Source organism: Aythya fuligula, chromosome 5 (assembly GCF_009819795.1).
Source record: "Aythya fuligula isolate bAytFul2 chromosome 5, bAytFul2.pri, whole genome shotgun sequence".
NCBI classification, from domain to species: Eukaryota; Metazoa; Chordata; class Aves; order Anseriformes; family Anatidae; genus Aythya; species Aythya fuligula.
In genome coordinates this window covers 26,035,053-26,052,660 of record NC_045563.1, presented here as the reverse complement: position 1 = coordinate 26,052,660, position 17,608 = coordinate 26,035,053, and the positions used below count along the sequence as shown (strand labels likewise).

General features: G+C 41.0%; 1 protein-coding gene across 2 annotated transcripts in view; it reads right to left on the bottom strand.

Annotated features, from left to right (window-relative positions):
- TTLL5 (tubulin tyrosine ligase like 5) overlaps nucleotides 1-17,608 on the bottom strand; it is a 124,735-nt gene that overhangs the window by 84,915 nt on the left and 22,212 nt on the right. Inside the window, exons 11-15 of one of the 2 annotated variants that reach the window (XM_032188217.1) lie at nucleotides 15,809-15,916; nucleotides 7,319-7,400; nucleotides 5,799-5,860; nucleotides 4,902-4,993; nucleotides 2,038-2,079 (exon numbers count right to left, since the gene is read on the bottom strand). In XM_032188217.1, the coding sequence (XP_032044108.1) occupies nucleotides 2,038-2,079; nucleotides 4,902-4,993; nucleotides 5,799-5,860; nucleotides 7,319-7,400; nucleotides 15,809-15,916 (386 nt within the window). The remainder of the gene's footprint in view (nucleotides 1-2,037; nucleotides 2,080-4,901; nucleotides 4,994-5,798; nucleotides 5,861-7,318; nucleotides 7,401-15,808; nucleotides 15,917-17,608) is intronic. The other variant, XM_032188218.1, reaches the window with a different exon arrangement.

The window sequence follows — 17,608 nt, the reverse complement described above, 5'->3', positions numbered from 1 at the left end:
AGAATCTACACTCCAGAATACTAAAGCCAGAATTCATGGTTCTGCACTACAGCTGTTTAAGAATCTGATCTATATAATTATAATAAAAAAAATGCATTAAAAGAGTTTATCTTAGAAGCTTTCATGCTTTTGTATAAAATTCAAATTTCCTCTTGAGAGGAAAACAAACAAAGAATGCACTAGAGAGCCTTCTTTGCCTAGAAAGAAGTGAAAAACATGACAAAAACCTTAATTCAGAAAAGCTCAGGGAAATATCCCATACTACTCATATAAAACTAAACTCATGGCAACATCAGGTTTTATAATTTTTTGTACAGACCGCTTGAATTGGAATTGAATTTCAGTCTCTATTTCATTAGAAATTGTGCGCTATTCAGAATCTATAAATAAAGCAACAACAGCAAGAGGCATTGCACTAGAGTGAGTTAGGCTGCAGTGATTGGCAGAGAAAAATTCAAAGAGAAAACTGGCATAGCAGGTGCCAACGGAAACATTTTGTTAATGGAAACTGATTAAATAAAACAAGACAAGATGAGACAAGAGGGCACCCTCTGGATGAGAGGGTAGGAGACAAAAGCATTTGTAGAAGAAAAGAAAAATCAATAGCCAGACAGGTTCGCATGATGCAATAGATGGCCTTAAGTGGAAAGGATTTTAGTCTTTCCTCCTAAACTTTCCTCCAAGCCAAAAGCACAGCTCAACAACTTTGCTTCAGTAACCTCCACTTCCTCCTTTACTGCAGGACTCTCTCTGGCTATAGCACAGAAATGTCTCCAACTTCATGAAATTCTTGCTTCCTCTTTGACCCAGCTTATCTTTAAAAGTACAGATAAATCCAACCACTTTGATTTATCTCCAAATTCTGAAAGCATCTTTGGTTCCCACATCATGATTCTCATTATACTAATCACTGACAGCAGTTGGCACAAAGATCTTTCCTATTCTCTGTGAAACCTCATTATTCAGTCAGAGTTTTTTCTTCCAGTCTTATCTTTTCTCATAGCCTCAGCTAAACTTATACTGAATGACCTAAATGGCAGCCCAGAGAATGAATTAGGATCTCAAGATGATTCCATCTGTGCTACCTTATTTCCTGCTGGGAAACTGCAGAAAATTAGAATCAATCATATATTGTGCTAGCCCATGAAGCCCAGCAGCAAAATAATGCCTACCACGTCCCCATACAGCCAGGTGCTTAGAATTGTACACTAACATTGATTTGTCCATATGGCTTGCAAGGAGGGTGCCAAATTTGACACCTAGAAAGGTGGATCAGTCTGACTTATACCAAAGATAGTTCTATGGTTTTCCACTATCTGTGAGAAATCTTTCTTCTAATCTCCTCCAAACAATTTGGACCCAGTTCACTCAAATTTTTGTAGTTTCTTTTAGATAACTGTCTTACAGACAATAATTACTTCACTTACTGTGAAGCCTGAATTTTGGCAATACAGATTCACCTGTGCTATCCTTTTCACCCAAACTTACTCCATCCTCTGTAGTATATAGACAAATATTGCTTGCCCTTTTCCCGTCTGATACAACACTCCTTATATATGCTGCTGCTTTCCTATCACCTCTTAGTTTTTATATTTTCCTTTTCAGTATCTTATAAAATCCAGAACGCTGTGCTGCCGCTGTCTTCATCAACTGATGAAGAGAAAGCGAGCTTTCTTTAAATATCCCTATCAAATGTCTTAAAAATGCAGTCCAGAAACACCTGCAGGCTTAAATACTTTGACAGATTTGATGCAGCTGATCTTGCCTCCCGCATACTTCTATTCTTTAAGCTGCTAGTACTGATCTAAATACTTTTCCAGCCTTAGCTCCTACAACAGGGAAATGTATTCCAAATATATTCCAGTACCTATCCATCTCCTCTTTTCTAGGCTTCCCCTCCTTTCCCCTACCTTATTTTTTTCCTCACACCCAGGCTACTTAGCTGTAAAATATATTTTGGGACCAGTTGTGCACAAGGTAACATGAAAACACATTCTTTATTTTGGTGAAGGGAGTTGAATCAAGTCCAGTACTTACCAGTCTGGTGCTTGCTGGCTGGGACTGTGCAGACACAGGACGCTGCAAGAAACGCACAAAGGGAATAAAAACCTCGGGTTCTTCAAAACACTATCATCCCTGCCTGAGCTGCAGAGGAACGGTGAGTGCCCTAAAGCAAACAGGTATAACTGAAGTCCAGAGAAATAGTCAACAGATTCTATCACCTCATTCCAGATCTTGCTCAAATCCACCACAAATGTATCCTGTCCTCGTTACAGATACAGCACTAATGGTAAACTCTGATGTGCTCAACTGTTTGAAAATCCTGCAGAGGCATTGCAAAAGCACACAGAAAACTGCTCTTTGGAATGGATGAATGAACTCAACTCTCTAGACAAGAATTCATATTTTTGTAAGATAAGAGTTACCTGGAGGAAAATATTTATTAGCTATGTATTGAGAAGAAACAGATGCTGCCAAGTAGAATTGTTCATAGAACAGATGGAAGAAAAAATAGTAAGAATCCTAACAGAAGCTATTTCATTTAAACGTCTCCACATCATTCCAGTTCTTGTGGAGAAACAAGATGCTATTTAACAATCTAGTACAGGTGTAGAAACATCAGCAGAATGTTAAAAAGTACCCTGTATTATTTAATAAGGATTCCTTTGGCATCAGGCCTACAAGCAAGACCAGGTCAATAGCAGCAGTATGTTGGAAAGAAAACTGTTATCATAGGAGCTTCAGTTCTTTTTGCCTTTAGTGGTAGTCAGGCTGCCTTCCTCCTCTCTAGTGCCCAAGGGCATAGGAAGGGATTCTCAGGAGACCTATCCATCTCTTCTAGCTGTATTACTGCCAAGTTCGTCTCTATACTCTGTCCATACAAATCAGGCCAAGGTCCCTTCATTGTTTATGATTAATTGAAAGAGTTCCAGACCAAATCAACAAGTTACAAAGGAAGCCACTACATTGTTCATCTCTCTAGAGGGAGAAATGCTCAGAGTCAAACCAACGGAATTGCACAAGGAACTTGCAGTCCAGTTTGGTGAAACTCAGACAACAGAAGTCACCATAATTATCTCATGACCCAGAATGCTGGTGTCAGGATTTCTTTCCCAGGAAGTGACTATTCCTATGATTAAAGATGGCCTATGTAAACAAAACTTAGAAATCTTGAAGAAGTTTTAAAAAAGAGGTCATAATAACCAAGAAGCCACAATCAAGAGTAGGTATAGAAATATCAAGAATTTGGCAAAACCTGAAATAAAACACTTTCAGCAAAAAGCAGGCCAAAACAGTCTTGAAGCACAGAAAGATCTACAGACCTACTTACCCGTACGATTCCCAATCACATTCTTAATAAAACAGTCATGGAAAACTATCACAGAAGGCCATTCCCAGTAAGCGTAGGTGAAGCAGACAAGTGTCCCAAAAGAGAATTTAGTCTTATCTTGTAACCACTGCTCTGTCATGTGAATCTTTGCAGGTTTCAGCTGTCCCGACCTTACAAATATTTGTAGTTTTTAAGCTAAATAAATTGATAAGCTTAAAACCTCCTTAAAATTCAGTGCTTCCGGTTCAATTTTCTGAGACTTTTACAATTTTTTCATATAAAAGACTTCAAGTTATTAGGATCTGATATAATTACTGCAACAGAAAAGGTTACTTCCTTCTTCTGGAATGGTTCTACTATTTGTCTAATATATCTTTTTTCTGCCACAGAGAACACCTTTATGATCAGAGGAGATCTGCATGAAGCCCTATTTATAAAATGAGCCTCAGAAGCTTCGGATTCAACCAGGCAATCTATAGGTGTTTAAATGTCATGTTAGCAACTATTTACACATCTCAAATTACAAATTTTACAAGAAGCAAAGTCTTGTGATTTCCATAAACTTTCCCTTAACCAAAAGGTGGACAGTGTATTGGTACTCTATTACTGAATGAAGACGACTTCATTTCCCAATTGAGTTTGAGTTAAACAGCCATGCTGAATGCTCCTCGCAGGATGACATCAGCTGCAGAGAATATCAAGATATTCTGTTTGTCTACTTGCCTGGTAAGATATACATTCATGTAAAAATTCAAAGGAGATTGGGGATCTCCCTGCCTTTTGTGGTTGCTCCACTCTCACAGCTATTTATGGGATCCAAGTGGAGCCAGAAGGAGATACAGAACAGTTGCCCTTGAGCATTACAGTGCTAAGAAAGTGCCGTCTCAGCAGAAAAGGTAATGTGCAGTCACAGCAAGCCACACCAGGCCTCAGTCCAAGGATCCAAGGGAAAGTCAGGGAGAGATTCCAGGAGTATATGTGCAATAAGCTTTACATTTCAAATGCAAAAGCTCTTCCTGCCTAGGAGGAGGTCTTCAATACATTCACAAAGCTCTAGGCTTCTGGAAGCTTGTTGCCCACAACAAAATGAAAATGCCTAAACAGATATTTTCATAGCTCAGCTGCATTCTCTGAAGCTTTTCTGTAGTTTTGCTGGAAATCCAGATAAACTCACTCACTCATAGAATGATTTGGGTTGGAAGGGACCTTAAAGACCATCCAGTTCCAACACCCTGCCATGGGCAGGGACACCTCTCACTAGACCAGGTTGCTCAAAGCCCCATCCAGCCTGGCCTTGAGCACCTCCAGGGATGGAGCATTCACATCTTCTCTGGGCAGCCTGTTCCAGTGCCTCTCCACCCTCTGAGTAAAGAATTTGTTCCTCATGTCCAATCTGAATCCACTCTTTTAGTTTAAAACCTTTACTCCTCATCCTATCACTACACTCCCTGACAAACAGTCTCTTTCTTGTAGGCCCCTCACTCACTGAGTTTCTCACCTTTGAGCCAAATTCAATGTGAATTACTTTCCTGCTATCTCTCTTCAGCTCTGGCTTGTTGAAGTCACTTACCTGCAGCTTCTGGTACAGATTTCTCCTGCCAGATTCAGATGAATGATTAATGGCCCGGCCTGACCGCTGGCCTGGATCCTGGCATACAAAGCCTGTAAGAATCAGAAGCCATATGACAGTTTATAAGACAGGCAAGTCCTGAAACATAAACCCAGTGTTTCTCATCTTAGTCTATACATAGACTTCTCGTCCCTGCTCAAGGACCGAAAAGGATGCTTTTTTTTTTTTTTTTTTTTTTTGTCCAGTGTTGTTTAATTCCAAACTTTGCATACTGCATTACATTTTTGGAATAAAGCTGGATCTTGCTCTAAATGCACATGCTTTAATCAGTAAGAGGGGTAACTGTATAGCAGCATAGATATAGACTTCCTTTCTCAAATAACTGAGCAGGCTACTGAATATACATGACAATTTTTTTTTTATTTTTTTTTTAATCATTAGGGGTAAGTTGCTCAAGTAACTGAACCAAGATGTACTACAGATGCCTAAAAGGTGTTTTGCACTAGGAAGTCACGCAGCTTTCACAATTATGACTCCACTTCTACAAAGCATAAACAGAACCCACATGTTCAACCTCAAAGTGCACAAACACTGATTCTGAGAATTAAGCAGAAGTTACTTGCTTAAAACAAAGAGTGGCATCTTAAAATACAGAAACTATAAACTCTTAATACCACCTAAACATCGCAAACAACCAGATTATTTACAGTGTGAAGCTGAAATGTTGACATAGAACTTCCCAGTGCTAAATGCATTTTTTCTCCTTAACTAGAATTCTCCTTTATTATACTCATGTAATAACCTAATATCCAAGTGCTTTCTAGCATATGCTCATGATCATACCTTTTATTAGTTTTAAATGGTGGAAAGATTCAAGGAGCTTTTTGTTACACTCACCTACAAGGGTGAACATATCTGAGAGCATGCTAGCTTTGATCTTCAGATCCAAAGGAGCATCACTATCCCCACATGCAATAAAGAACAAGAGGAATTATTTATCTGGTTTTAAATGAGAGGAACATACCAGTAACCAAAAATCTATATTTTCTTTGCATTGGTCCTTAACATTGTCATGATCAACATGGGAGGAAGTCTAGGTGATTCACACACGTATAAGTAAATACCAAGCAGCAACAGATTTGTGTATGTCTGTTTACAGACATTGCATCTGTTGATTTTAGAATTCTTTTACAGCTTTTGTCTCCTAATGCAGAAACATACAGCCTTGTTTTACCTCTGCTTGGCCAGAAACATTCTCTGAATGTATCTACACTGTGTTTAATAGAGGAAAGGTTTCTGTTTTCACAGAATTCTTAGCATTCTTAAAAAACACAATTACCGATGCCTTTTCCATGTAAAATCATGAAAACAGATGGATTAACTCAAATAAATGGGAATAAACGGTTAGGGAAAGTGACAGATATGAAGAGATCAGACAGTGAGGTCAGGTAAAACACATCCATAATTTTTCCACTAGAAACATAAATAAAATTCAGGTCAGATAGGCAAAGTTGGATTCCTTGGGAGCAGAGAAATCATCAGTTTTCTACTACACAGTGGAAGATGCCAACAACTGGGACAAAAAGGCTGGCAATCATAACAAAGCAGAGCAAAGGATGTGTGTGTGAGTTGGAGCGTTTTAAGTGGTAAAGAATGCAAATAATCCACTATGTACATATATAAGCACAGACCAACAAACACAGAAATTAAATGTTGTATAAACATTCTAGTTGCACCTGAAAACCAAATAGGTATTGTGGAAACTAGGGTGATGAACAGTGTGTTGAAGAAATTTCTATGCAGGATAAAGAAAGAGGGGAGGGGGGTAAACCCAAGAGGAGGGTCAGATATGGCTAATTACACATTAATATGCACATTACTTAATGGCTGAAGACCTACTAAAATAAATCCCAAGCTTTATTAGGGTACAAAGGTCAGAATAAGGGCCAAGACTGCACTCATATTGTGGATTTTAGCTAACAAGTACTAGACCAAAAAAATGTGCCCAATAATATATCTGCATGCACAAGTCACACATAATGCCTGAACTCTGCTTTGACTCCTAAACCTTAAAGCATCTATTCAGCCAAGCAGATGGAAACACCACACAATAGTCTGGAGAGTTTCAAAATTTGTCTATGATGGGAGATTAAGATGTGTTAACAATGATGATGGACTGTAGAGGAGAAATAATTAAAAAGAAAATGGAATCCCAACTGGGTTCTTTCAAAGCCTTTTGCTGCAATGAGTTTATTTCTGTAAAGGGAAAAGCAAAGGACTGTCCTGTCAGCTCTTAGCAGTGGAACAAATACTCTGCAGGCCTCGTGAAATCATGCCCTCACATGGGGGCAACAAGTTTCAAGGACAACTATCTCCAGCAACAGTTCCAGCCTCGTATTAACCTAGAAATCACTTACCAGGCCAATGATGGGGAGAGGTTCACTTCCAACAGCCAGGGCTTGAGAGTATCATCAATAAGGACATCAAAACCATACAGCTCTGAAAACACAGCAAACATGGTAAATTTACCTTCCAGCACCTTTAAACATCCAGGTAAAGTCCAACATTAGTCTCTATCAGGTCATTTCTATCTACATCATGCATGTGAAATCCAGTGAACTCTCTAGGGCTGAATAAACAGCATTCCACAGGCGGGAAGTTTCACTCCCTCAGAATTCAGATTAAATATATTCTGCTTGTGAGGAAAAGAGAGAAGCACAAAATGACTCTAAGGAAATATTATATAGAAAAAAAAATTCTTTGCCATCCACAAACTTCAGTTCATGCAGAACTTGTTTCCACATAGAATTTACCCAAGCACAGCAGTCCACTCTGCTTTTTTCATTGGACCCTGGCAACAACAGAACTTCACTCTCCTTTTGCCTTCTAATCCCTGTATTTGTTGTTCCAGTCAGATATAGAAAATTATGTCCTTCAACATCAATTTCTTTCCAATTATTCCTATATGTTTTTCTGCAATATTCTCATAAGAATACAAGGGTGTTCTCTGCAGTTCCATCGACATGGAAAACCTCCCACAGCTCTTTATCTTATTGACAGTTTGCCACTTTGCAGCAAGTCACTATAAAAATATTCTTTCCTTAGCTTCTAAAATGTCTCTCTCCTTCATAACGTATTACATCTGCTAGATGTGTTCTGCTTAACACAGGCCAGACTGAAGCCAGCTTCCCATTCCAAGACTGATTTTACTGCTTCACTCCATACACACGTTCTCTCTAGTTTGGATAGAGTTGCAAGAAGGATGCTACACAAAGACAACTGTAAATCAGAAGTTGGCATTAATGCAATTCTCTCTTCCAGCATTAAGAAATACAGTTAATGACCACGAGGGCAACTTATGCACATTTTTTCATAACACCACAGAACAGGGTATTGGCAGAGAAGAAAGATTTCCATGGAATCAATCAGTTCCCTAGTGCCTGAAGTGAAAGCTGAAGAATTTCTTTGCTGTGCTGCTTCCCTTGAATTCTGGCCCTGGCTTTTTGTCGCCTGCCTGACGTTCACACTGGCTCCAGGGAGCTGGACTGCTTGACAAGATCTTCCTAAGCAGAGAGCTGTATGAGAGTTCATGGAGCTTATGATGGAAAGTTAATGAGCTGCAGGGGGGACTTGGAAGGGGAGGAAATGGCAGCAGGATTTGTGAGTGTTGCCTGCTCACTTTTCTAGACTCTGTAGCCAGACAGTGAGCGGGAAGCAAAACAACAGAGAGTTAAGGAGTTGGTTCACTCCAAAGAAATGAGGCTGAATCTATGTTTGGCTCTCCTGCTCCCCAGACTGGGAAGGTTGCACTGTAGGAAAAAGGAGGAGGTTGGGATTATAAGAGTAAACATTAACAAAGCACTTCAACCAAGAGAAACCTCTGGTGCTTTTAATATGTTATTTCAAAAGATAATCCCAGACTTAGTGAAGACCTGTGACTCTTACTGCACAGCAAACTCCAGTGGACAGGAATCTCATGCCCAGGGCAGAGAAGCAATGAGTGGGCCTGTGGCAGCTGCCAGCCTGCAACCTCCCAAGCCCAGTCAGGAAGCAGAGCATTTTGTTTTGACTAGCCTCTGCTTCTTTTGCTGCTGGCCATTCCCCCCTTCTGACCCTCAGAGGACCTCTGCTAATAATTTGGCTCCTCTGTATTTGTCATCCTCCCACACTTACCTCCCTCTTCCAAACCACTTGCTCTTTAAGCCTCCCTCTTTCCCACCCCAGTAGTCCTAATTGCTCACTTACTCCGTGCACTGTTACAAATACATACTGGATACCTCTTGACCTTGGCTGGTCCTGACCACACTGCTAGTGCTCCATTCCCTTGTGACTGCATTATTTATTAAGAAGGTAGGTTCTTCTGGGCATCCCTCTCCACTCAATTCCATTGCTAAACACAGGTACCTAATACCACCCACAACACCTTAGGGTTTCCTGCAATACTCCACCACCACTCCACAATGGCCCAAGACTCCCCTGTGTCCTAAATCATATCTTCAATGCCTAGGCAGATGTCTCTGCTACCTCAGAGCCTCAGCGGTTATGCATCATCCATGTTCTGGCACCTGAATCAAGCCCCACGGGTTCCTATACAAGGCACAGCACAAAAAGTTCTCAAGTCTGACTGGGATCTTACAGCACAAAAAGAAGATTAATTACCTGTGTTTTCAATTATCCTAATAATCTCTCCTTGGCCCTCCTCCACATGTGGAAAACGCACTACCTAGATTAAATGCAGAAGTAGCATCCTCCTACTATGAAACTCCATTGCCATTTGTACAAAATACAGAAAAGTCAAGGTTATTTGTAGGCAGTACAAAAATGTAGAATCACATGAGCATAGCCAAGACCAGAAGTATACCCTCTGCAATTACCAGCTTCAGCAAGACTGCTGCTTCCTTTTGTAGAGAGGATGAAGAAAACAGAGTGGGCAAAACAGAAACGTGTGCCTCAGGCTGCAGCAACGGTAGGTGTACAACAACCCTTCTTGCACCACTGTTGTTATTAACAGGAGAACAGAAGAAAAAAGATAGCAACTTTCTACTGTGCCTTCCCTTGATCCCCTTCTCTTGCTACTGTAATCTACAAAAATATGTTTCACCCCTGCAGTTTGCTAAGGAGACTGAAATTATATCAGGAGGTATTGGCTATTGCCAAGACTCAGCAGGAACAGTGTCTACCCTCCCACTCCCAGAAAGACAAGTCACTGCTAACAGAGCTTCACAATCCTCCCAAGAGAAGTGCTAGAGTTAGACTAAAGTCTAGCAGCAACGGCTCAGCCAGAGATTTTTATTTATTTTAAACCAATGTCATTATTTAAGAATAAGAGGAAGGTTTGAGATGTCTCAAGCTTCTTGGTTCTAATAAATTACCATGTGTTCCAAGTTTGGCTTATAATCCTGTAAGAGACTGTAATGGAAATCCTTTTCAGAAAATATTCCCAAAGAATCTGCTATTCTCTATAAATCTAGCAACTAACTCACAAGAGATAGCTTATAGTGCAAACAATGTTTCCATGATTTTGCATAGAATAAGCTCAATTGCTAGAAGGTCACTGTAATTTTAGTCTTTGTTCTCAACTTGTCCACTAGGGAAAAAGCAGCAGCCTTATTGCAGAGGAGGTTTTCTGCAACTGAATGGAGGCAACCTGAGGTTATGAAGTGACACATACACACTGAAAAAAGTTGCACACTATGCAACTTTGCTGCTTTTGCAACAAAAACAGACAGTCTTATTTTGAGAAAGAAACTCCTAAGTGCAAGGAACTACACCTGTGCCACTGGAATTCCAGACTTCCATTTTTCCTTCTTACTTGAGGCTTCAGAAGCCGCTAAGTATTTTGTAAATCAGTCAATGAACACACAGAGATCGCTCTACCTTGTGATGGTACAGTACCTGCTTCAACTGTACATCTTAACAGCTACAGTGCCATAAAAAGTCTGCATGTTGGGACCTATCACCAGCAGGTTCTCAATCACTCCTGTTACTCTACAGGAGGCCAGCAGAATAGTTTTGGCTTTGGTAAGCAAAAGGTCACAGTGTCTCACACCAAGTGATAGTAGATCAAAGCCTCTATTCTGGACAGTGTTCTGGGGAAAGCAGGAACTTGCCTTGCATTCCAAATAATACAAGTTCTTTAACTCCCTTCTTCAGAGGACTTTATTTTAACAAAGGTAGGCTTTATCTCTCAGTGTTAACATTAGAAGAAAGGATCCAATGAGAGGGGAAACAACAGGCAGAATCAGGATCATCCTTCCACTGTGGGGGCAGAAAAGCTAAAAAGGCAATCTTCACAGTTAAAAAAAAACAAAGAACACAAGTCTTGGTGCAAACTGGGCTGCCTTTATAGTGCTAATCTTACAGGGTAAATAAATTATCCTCCATGAAGGAGAATGTTTTTCAACTCATTATGTGAAATCATAGTCAGTGAAGAGGTTAGCACCCCAATAACCACCTCATGCCACCACTTGACTTCCCTTTTTTCACTGAGGAATGGAAGAGTTGGTATATTACTTCCTAGTCTTCAACAAATTTGGGTGGCCAAGTTAAGAAAAGGTAGTAGCAGGTAGATCAAATAAAGACAACTGACTCCACAGATACCTGAAGTGAAGAAAAAAATAGAGCATATTTCCTGACTTTACTAACACAGGTTCTTCTGATTTCTAACTTCAAACTCCAAACTCCATTAACCTTAGCCCCAGCAATGCAGGAGACCTCACTTCCATATTCTTTGCTATCTGCAGAAGACATTAATGTCACTGCAAAACCAATGACACAGTAAAAGATGGAATGAGAGCACAGTGTTGATTCAGACTTCAGTAACAAGTCCACTGATTGTGAAAAGTTGACAGTGATGGTCATTTCCTTATTACGGTTTTTGGAAGAGTTCATTCCTCCTACGTCTGATACAGTGCCCTAAGAAAAGAGGTTAAAGAAACTGGTGCTAGCAAGCTGAGAACAGTTTCCTAATGGAACCAAAAACTCCTGTGGCAGCAGGGATTCTCACTTTCAGCTGAGCTCTGGGTCCTAAATCCATCAGTTAGGTACAATTGAGAGCTATGAAGTGACAATTAAGGAAAACAGTGCATGGATAGAGACTAGCTCCTATTTGAGCAATGCCTTGAAGACGTATTCCACAAACTCTTCTTACTGTTCATGTTCAGCTGACTGTTTCAGTCAAATCTGAAGATATACATATATTAACAAAAACTACTTTGGCACAATCATTAGGAGACCTATTCAGAAAGGTACAGCACTTCTGAATCTCATGGGAGCCAGAAGACTCAGAGGACAATCTTATTCAGATTAAAGCTGGCATCTTTACATACCAGTTTTAGAGCACAGACTGACATTAAGGAGCTAAATTGAATGGATTAAGCTTTGCAAAAGAAAGATTAAGTGTGGGGAACAATTATTCTGCTATTAGTTTGGCATATCTTAGTCTGGTTTCATAGACGAAAACGTGTGTGGTATATATAAGGATGGCCTAAGTCTCCAAGCAGGGACTCTCCTGTAATCATGTCAAACAAGTCAGTGCAGAAAACCCTTAATTGCACATTTTTTGTATCCTTCAAAATTCTTTATGAAGCAGGCCAACACTGCTCAATACTACAAAAGACTACCATTACTCCAAACAGGTCAACTGCTACTACTAGGAAAACCAAGCATTCACAAAGAGCAGTAATGTAAATGGTTGAAGACTGGTGATTAGATACAAATTAAGACTTTTTAAGTGTTTAGCTCCAGGTCAGCACCACACAAGTAGTACAATATTTTATATGCTCCATTCCATATTCATGTAGATTAGTAGCATAAGCCTGGCCAATTTCACCCTTAGGACAAAGAAGCAGCTAAGATGGATCCTCAGTAATGCCTTGGTGGGAACAAGAAACATGCATAATATCCTAGCCTGCTCTGCCTTCTTGACTGAAGAGCTCAGTGGTGTCACTGTTGGGTTGGCTAGAGCAGGGAGTGAAACAAGGGACTTAATGTATTGCTTCTCCAGTCTCATGTTTCAGTGAGTGCACAAAGTGGTACTACACCAAATGCTGGCATAAACAAATGCTGCACCCAGTTGCCTTCATTCCATCTACCACTGAACAATCCTATGGAGAGAGTTTTCAGACTGTCTGAAAGGAGTCCTCACTGCCTTTTCTAGCCCACCCAGAAGTGCTTACTCCAGGAGAGAACAATGCAGTCTTTAGTCATCTTGATTGCATGTATGCCCCCTGCACCTCCTGTTCACACAAAGATGCAAAAATCCAGTGTGCATAAAAATCCAGTCAGTGCAAAATCCAGTTTCTCTTAAAGAAGGCTCCAGCAGCAGCCAACAACTCAACTGGTGACCAGTTTTAGGATGATGCACTGATTCAGAGTACTGCAGCAAGCCCTTTTCAGGAACTACTGGTAAAGTATATTAACTTGCAGCTTAATTTTAAAGGAGGAATTATTGGCTAATCAAAGGGAAAAAAAAATAAAGACCTGAGTTCACGTTGCTATTATCAATGTACAAACAAGCTTGCAACAAAAGCACATGGTACTTACACTACTTTGTGATGCGCTTTTGAAGAACAAAACTTGTGAGCATCACAAGTCCTTTGAGAATCAATTTTTACTAAAATGCAGTAAACAGCTAACATTGCATAACCAAAAGGGGACTCACTACAATCTTTCCACAAATTTTAAGCAGTACCACCCTTTAACATTAGAAAATAATCATTCTGACCTACCACTCTCACTTTCTAGGCAAGCATGGGCAGCTGGAACCATACAGACAGTTTCACCAGTCTTGTTTTAGAACATGAAGAAGCCATGTCATGAGTCTCTTCCCTCAAATCTAAAAGAAATGTATACTACGTAAAAAAAGTTTACTTGGGAAAGGAATGAAGCACAATGACAGATCTAAACTGTTACAGAAATAAAGTTGACAGTGTAATCTAAACGCATTATTTCTGATTTAATTTTTAGGAAGAAGGTGGTAATTGTGCTATAGTCCTATCTCCCACAACAGCATTTTAAAGACTACAACATAATACACATTAAGTTACTCATGTTTTTCTATAATCTTTTCAAATAAAAGCTACTTCTGTATCTGAACCTCAGAAACATGTTTCAGAAGTCTGAGATATTCTGTAAGTGATCAATCTCTCTCAGGACACACATGCAGCTTCATTGTTCACAGCCTAGAATGAAGAAAAAGGCTCCTGGGAGCCTCTGCATGCTGCCTTGAAATCTTCATTCCCAGTTTTCTTCCTCATGTTAACAGCTGAACTCAGCCATTCTGACTAGAAAAATTGCCTTTTTAATTTTTTTACAACAGGGTTAAAAGTGGCATCAGAACAAGACAAGGGGATGAAGAACAAGCCAAACAGCATGACAAGGGCAGCTCAAATCCTTGGGATAAGGACCACCACTTCTTCGTGGGGGAAGGTGGCAAAAAGTACAGAGCTCTGGGAATGCCTCAGGCTCCCTAGGGAAGCAGTATGGCTCCTGCTTAAGCTCTCTTTCCTGGGAAGCTCTTAATTTATGTTTACACTGAAACAAATGGAACAAAACAGTTTATTTGTGGGGGAGCATTTGAGAGGGTGGTTACTGCAGCCCTGGGGAGGCAGCAGGAAGTGGGATAACCTCAGAGCCAGGCCCAGCAGAAAGTACATGAGGAACATTAGTTTCCACATACACAGCTCAGTGGAATCTAGAGACACGACAGAGAGGAAAATGGGAGAATGAAAAAAGAGGCAGTTAAGAGGGATTTTTGTTGTTTTTGTTTTTAATCCAGTTGTTGATATTTCTGGAGTAGCTGCTGAACTATTACTTCACTAAAGAGCTCATCTAACTCAAGCCCCCATGTATGCTACAGTTTTCCAACTTTGAACAAAGGCAGAGTCACTGAGGAGAAGCCAAGGACTGAGAGGTAGCTGATTTGGCAGGTAACTGATCAGCCATGGCACCTCCTTTGTACTTGACCATGACTCATCAGCCCAGGGAATCCAAAGAGGACAGCAGTTACGTTAGTGTAGCAGGCTGTACGGCTATAAACACCCAAATGCAACGCAAAGACCACACAAATTGATTTACCTGCCACAGCTAGTTTAAACAGAAGTCCCAACACCCAAACACGGAATAGCCTAAGCTAAGCTTGGTCTTTGGTTTAAGCACTGACCGAAACACATTCTAGACTCTTTTCCCCTGCCCCAAGACTCCTCCCTTGTGCGTGCTTCCACGTGAGCGGAGGGCAGCTAAGAGCAGGAGGAGGCCTCTTTAGGGAAGGTTGGGAAGCAGCCACTGGAAAGCAGGAGAAGGCACACTGTGGTACCAGCCGCTGCTCTCTGGACCCCTTCCCAGCATCTGCTGCCAGCAAGTTCTCAAATCCCTTTGCCAGCACATAGCTCTGCATCCAGCTTCTGCCAGAAATAAGCTTTGACGCCGCCATGCGGTCCTCTCGCACAAGTACAAGCCCAAGAGGCATTACCACCACTGTAATTCCAGGAACTGCATTACACATTTCTTCCTTAACCCTCAGACCCACGTAGGGCTCTAACTCAGAACTACATTGAGCCATCTTGCCCACAGTGTTAAATGGTCTGAGGGGATATTTCATTATCCACAGCCATCCTTTGCAAGGACACTAGTGGGTCAGTTACTTCAACTTTCCAGCACTTCTCCAATTCCCTTTCAAGTCTCTTTTCACCATCCCCTTTTCTAGCATGAGACTCTAATGAATGATGCAGGCACAGGGGCAATTGTGGTTCAACATCCTCCAACCTCAGAGGCCTATACCGAGAAAAAAACACACAGAATCAGGCTTCCTTGCAATATGAAACGCAAGTCTCCCTGTAGCACTGGAAAGATGGAAGTTTCAAACAGAACTCAAGAGCCAGTCAACAAACATGTCCCTAGTTCCTTACCAAAACAGCTGCCACGATGTGAAAGAAAAGTCTTACAAGCTGTAGCAATGGCCAGTTCAGCAGAAACTACAGTCTTGATAATCAGGTCTTCCACATTGGCCATCAGTGCTGCAAGGAGGGGAGGGAAGGGGGAAAAAAAAGTAGATTGTGAAGCAGCACATGATATCTAGAAAAGCATGAGTATATGTATATGGACAGATACCTTTGTGAATCAAAGCACATGAGAGCCTATGGATGATAAAGCAATGTTTGTTTGGAAATCCATGCAAGCAGGAACATGTACATGCATAAATATCCTACTGCAAAAGTGCTCACAAATGAGAATGATAAGAAAATAAGTACAGTGCAAGTAAGCAGAAATATGTGGCAAGCACATCAGCACAAGTCAGCTGGAGTCTGATCACCACCCACTCAGAGTATTAGGAAGGATTAAACAAGAGCGTGCTAGTGAGGTGAGCCCTTAAACTACAGGGTATAAGCCACAACCACTGAAGTACAAAATTTTTTCTTGTGGACTTCCATGATATAACTGTTCTGTGATGTTGCACCTTCCTCTAAAGCAGCTGTTCCCAAACCATGATTTACAAATTATTTCAAAATGATATAATCGGCGATATCTTCCTGTCCTGCTGACCTACAGATAATCTCCAGTTTCAGTAAGGAAGCTCTCTCTGGCTCCTGTATAAACCCCTAAACAGAGCTCAGGAACAAGAAGCTGAGACATGCAGCAAAGGGCAAGAAAAGATGCACGTTAGATAGAGACCTGGATCCCACACTGGCTTTGGGATGAGTCATGCAATAGAAAGAACAACACACTTAGTTTCTGTTTTCAAGGACAAGCAATAGAAAAGTGAGAGGAAGAGGGAGTGAGTAAACACTGGAGCCATAGTCTGAAAAATTAGTAAGGATGATAGCGCAGCCTCTCCCACCCCTCAAAGGCAACACAAGCAAACACACCAAAACCTCAGCAAACCCACGCAAACCTTTGGTAATCCCTGTCCCAGAGAACATCTAGTACAAACCACTTAACTAGAGAGTTCGATTTAGGCATACAATTACGATTTTTCATGTTCAGCTGATGACATGCAGGGGCCTGAATAATTACAAAGGATCATGCAAGCAAATTCAGATGCGAACTTCTGTGCCAGAGGAAGACTAAGTGGAAGCAACATAACATGGGGATGTCTAAGTGCACATAAGCATCCCAGAGCACAAAAAAACTCGCCAGTCCAGACATGGCCAGCACTTTCCAGCTAGCGTTCTGCCTCCATATGACCAGAACCAGATGCATCAGAGAAAGGTGCAAGAAGCCTTGTGACAGACAGTTACAGAGCAACCTCCTTGCATTGCTCAGCAGTTTACCTATGAGCACACGCCTTGTACTTGAGGGGTGAGGGAGCAGGATTTATCAATATTAATAGCTATATCTACAGAGCTGACTGAAAATGTATGGTACAAGTAATCGGCCAGCCATGCATACACATGATGGGGAAAACGTCTACTTCCACCTGAAAGCCAGATTCAAACCCCTTCCTCCATCATTTACGTGTTCCCTGGCAACGCTTGCAGGATGGGCTCAGCTGCTATCAGTAGTGTAACTGACAGCTCAGTATCACAGGTAATGTATCCCTTAAAGGATATACCTGGATTCTGCTCCGCATATGCATTTACTCCCAGCAGACCTGGCAAAGGTGGGGAAGAGGGAGCAACTTTGTATGAAACACAGACTGAAATGAAAACACTCAGCAAAAACCTGAGCCATGGAAAGATGACACCACATCCAAGAGTCATTCAAACTGG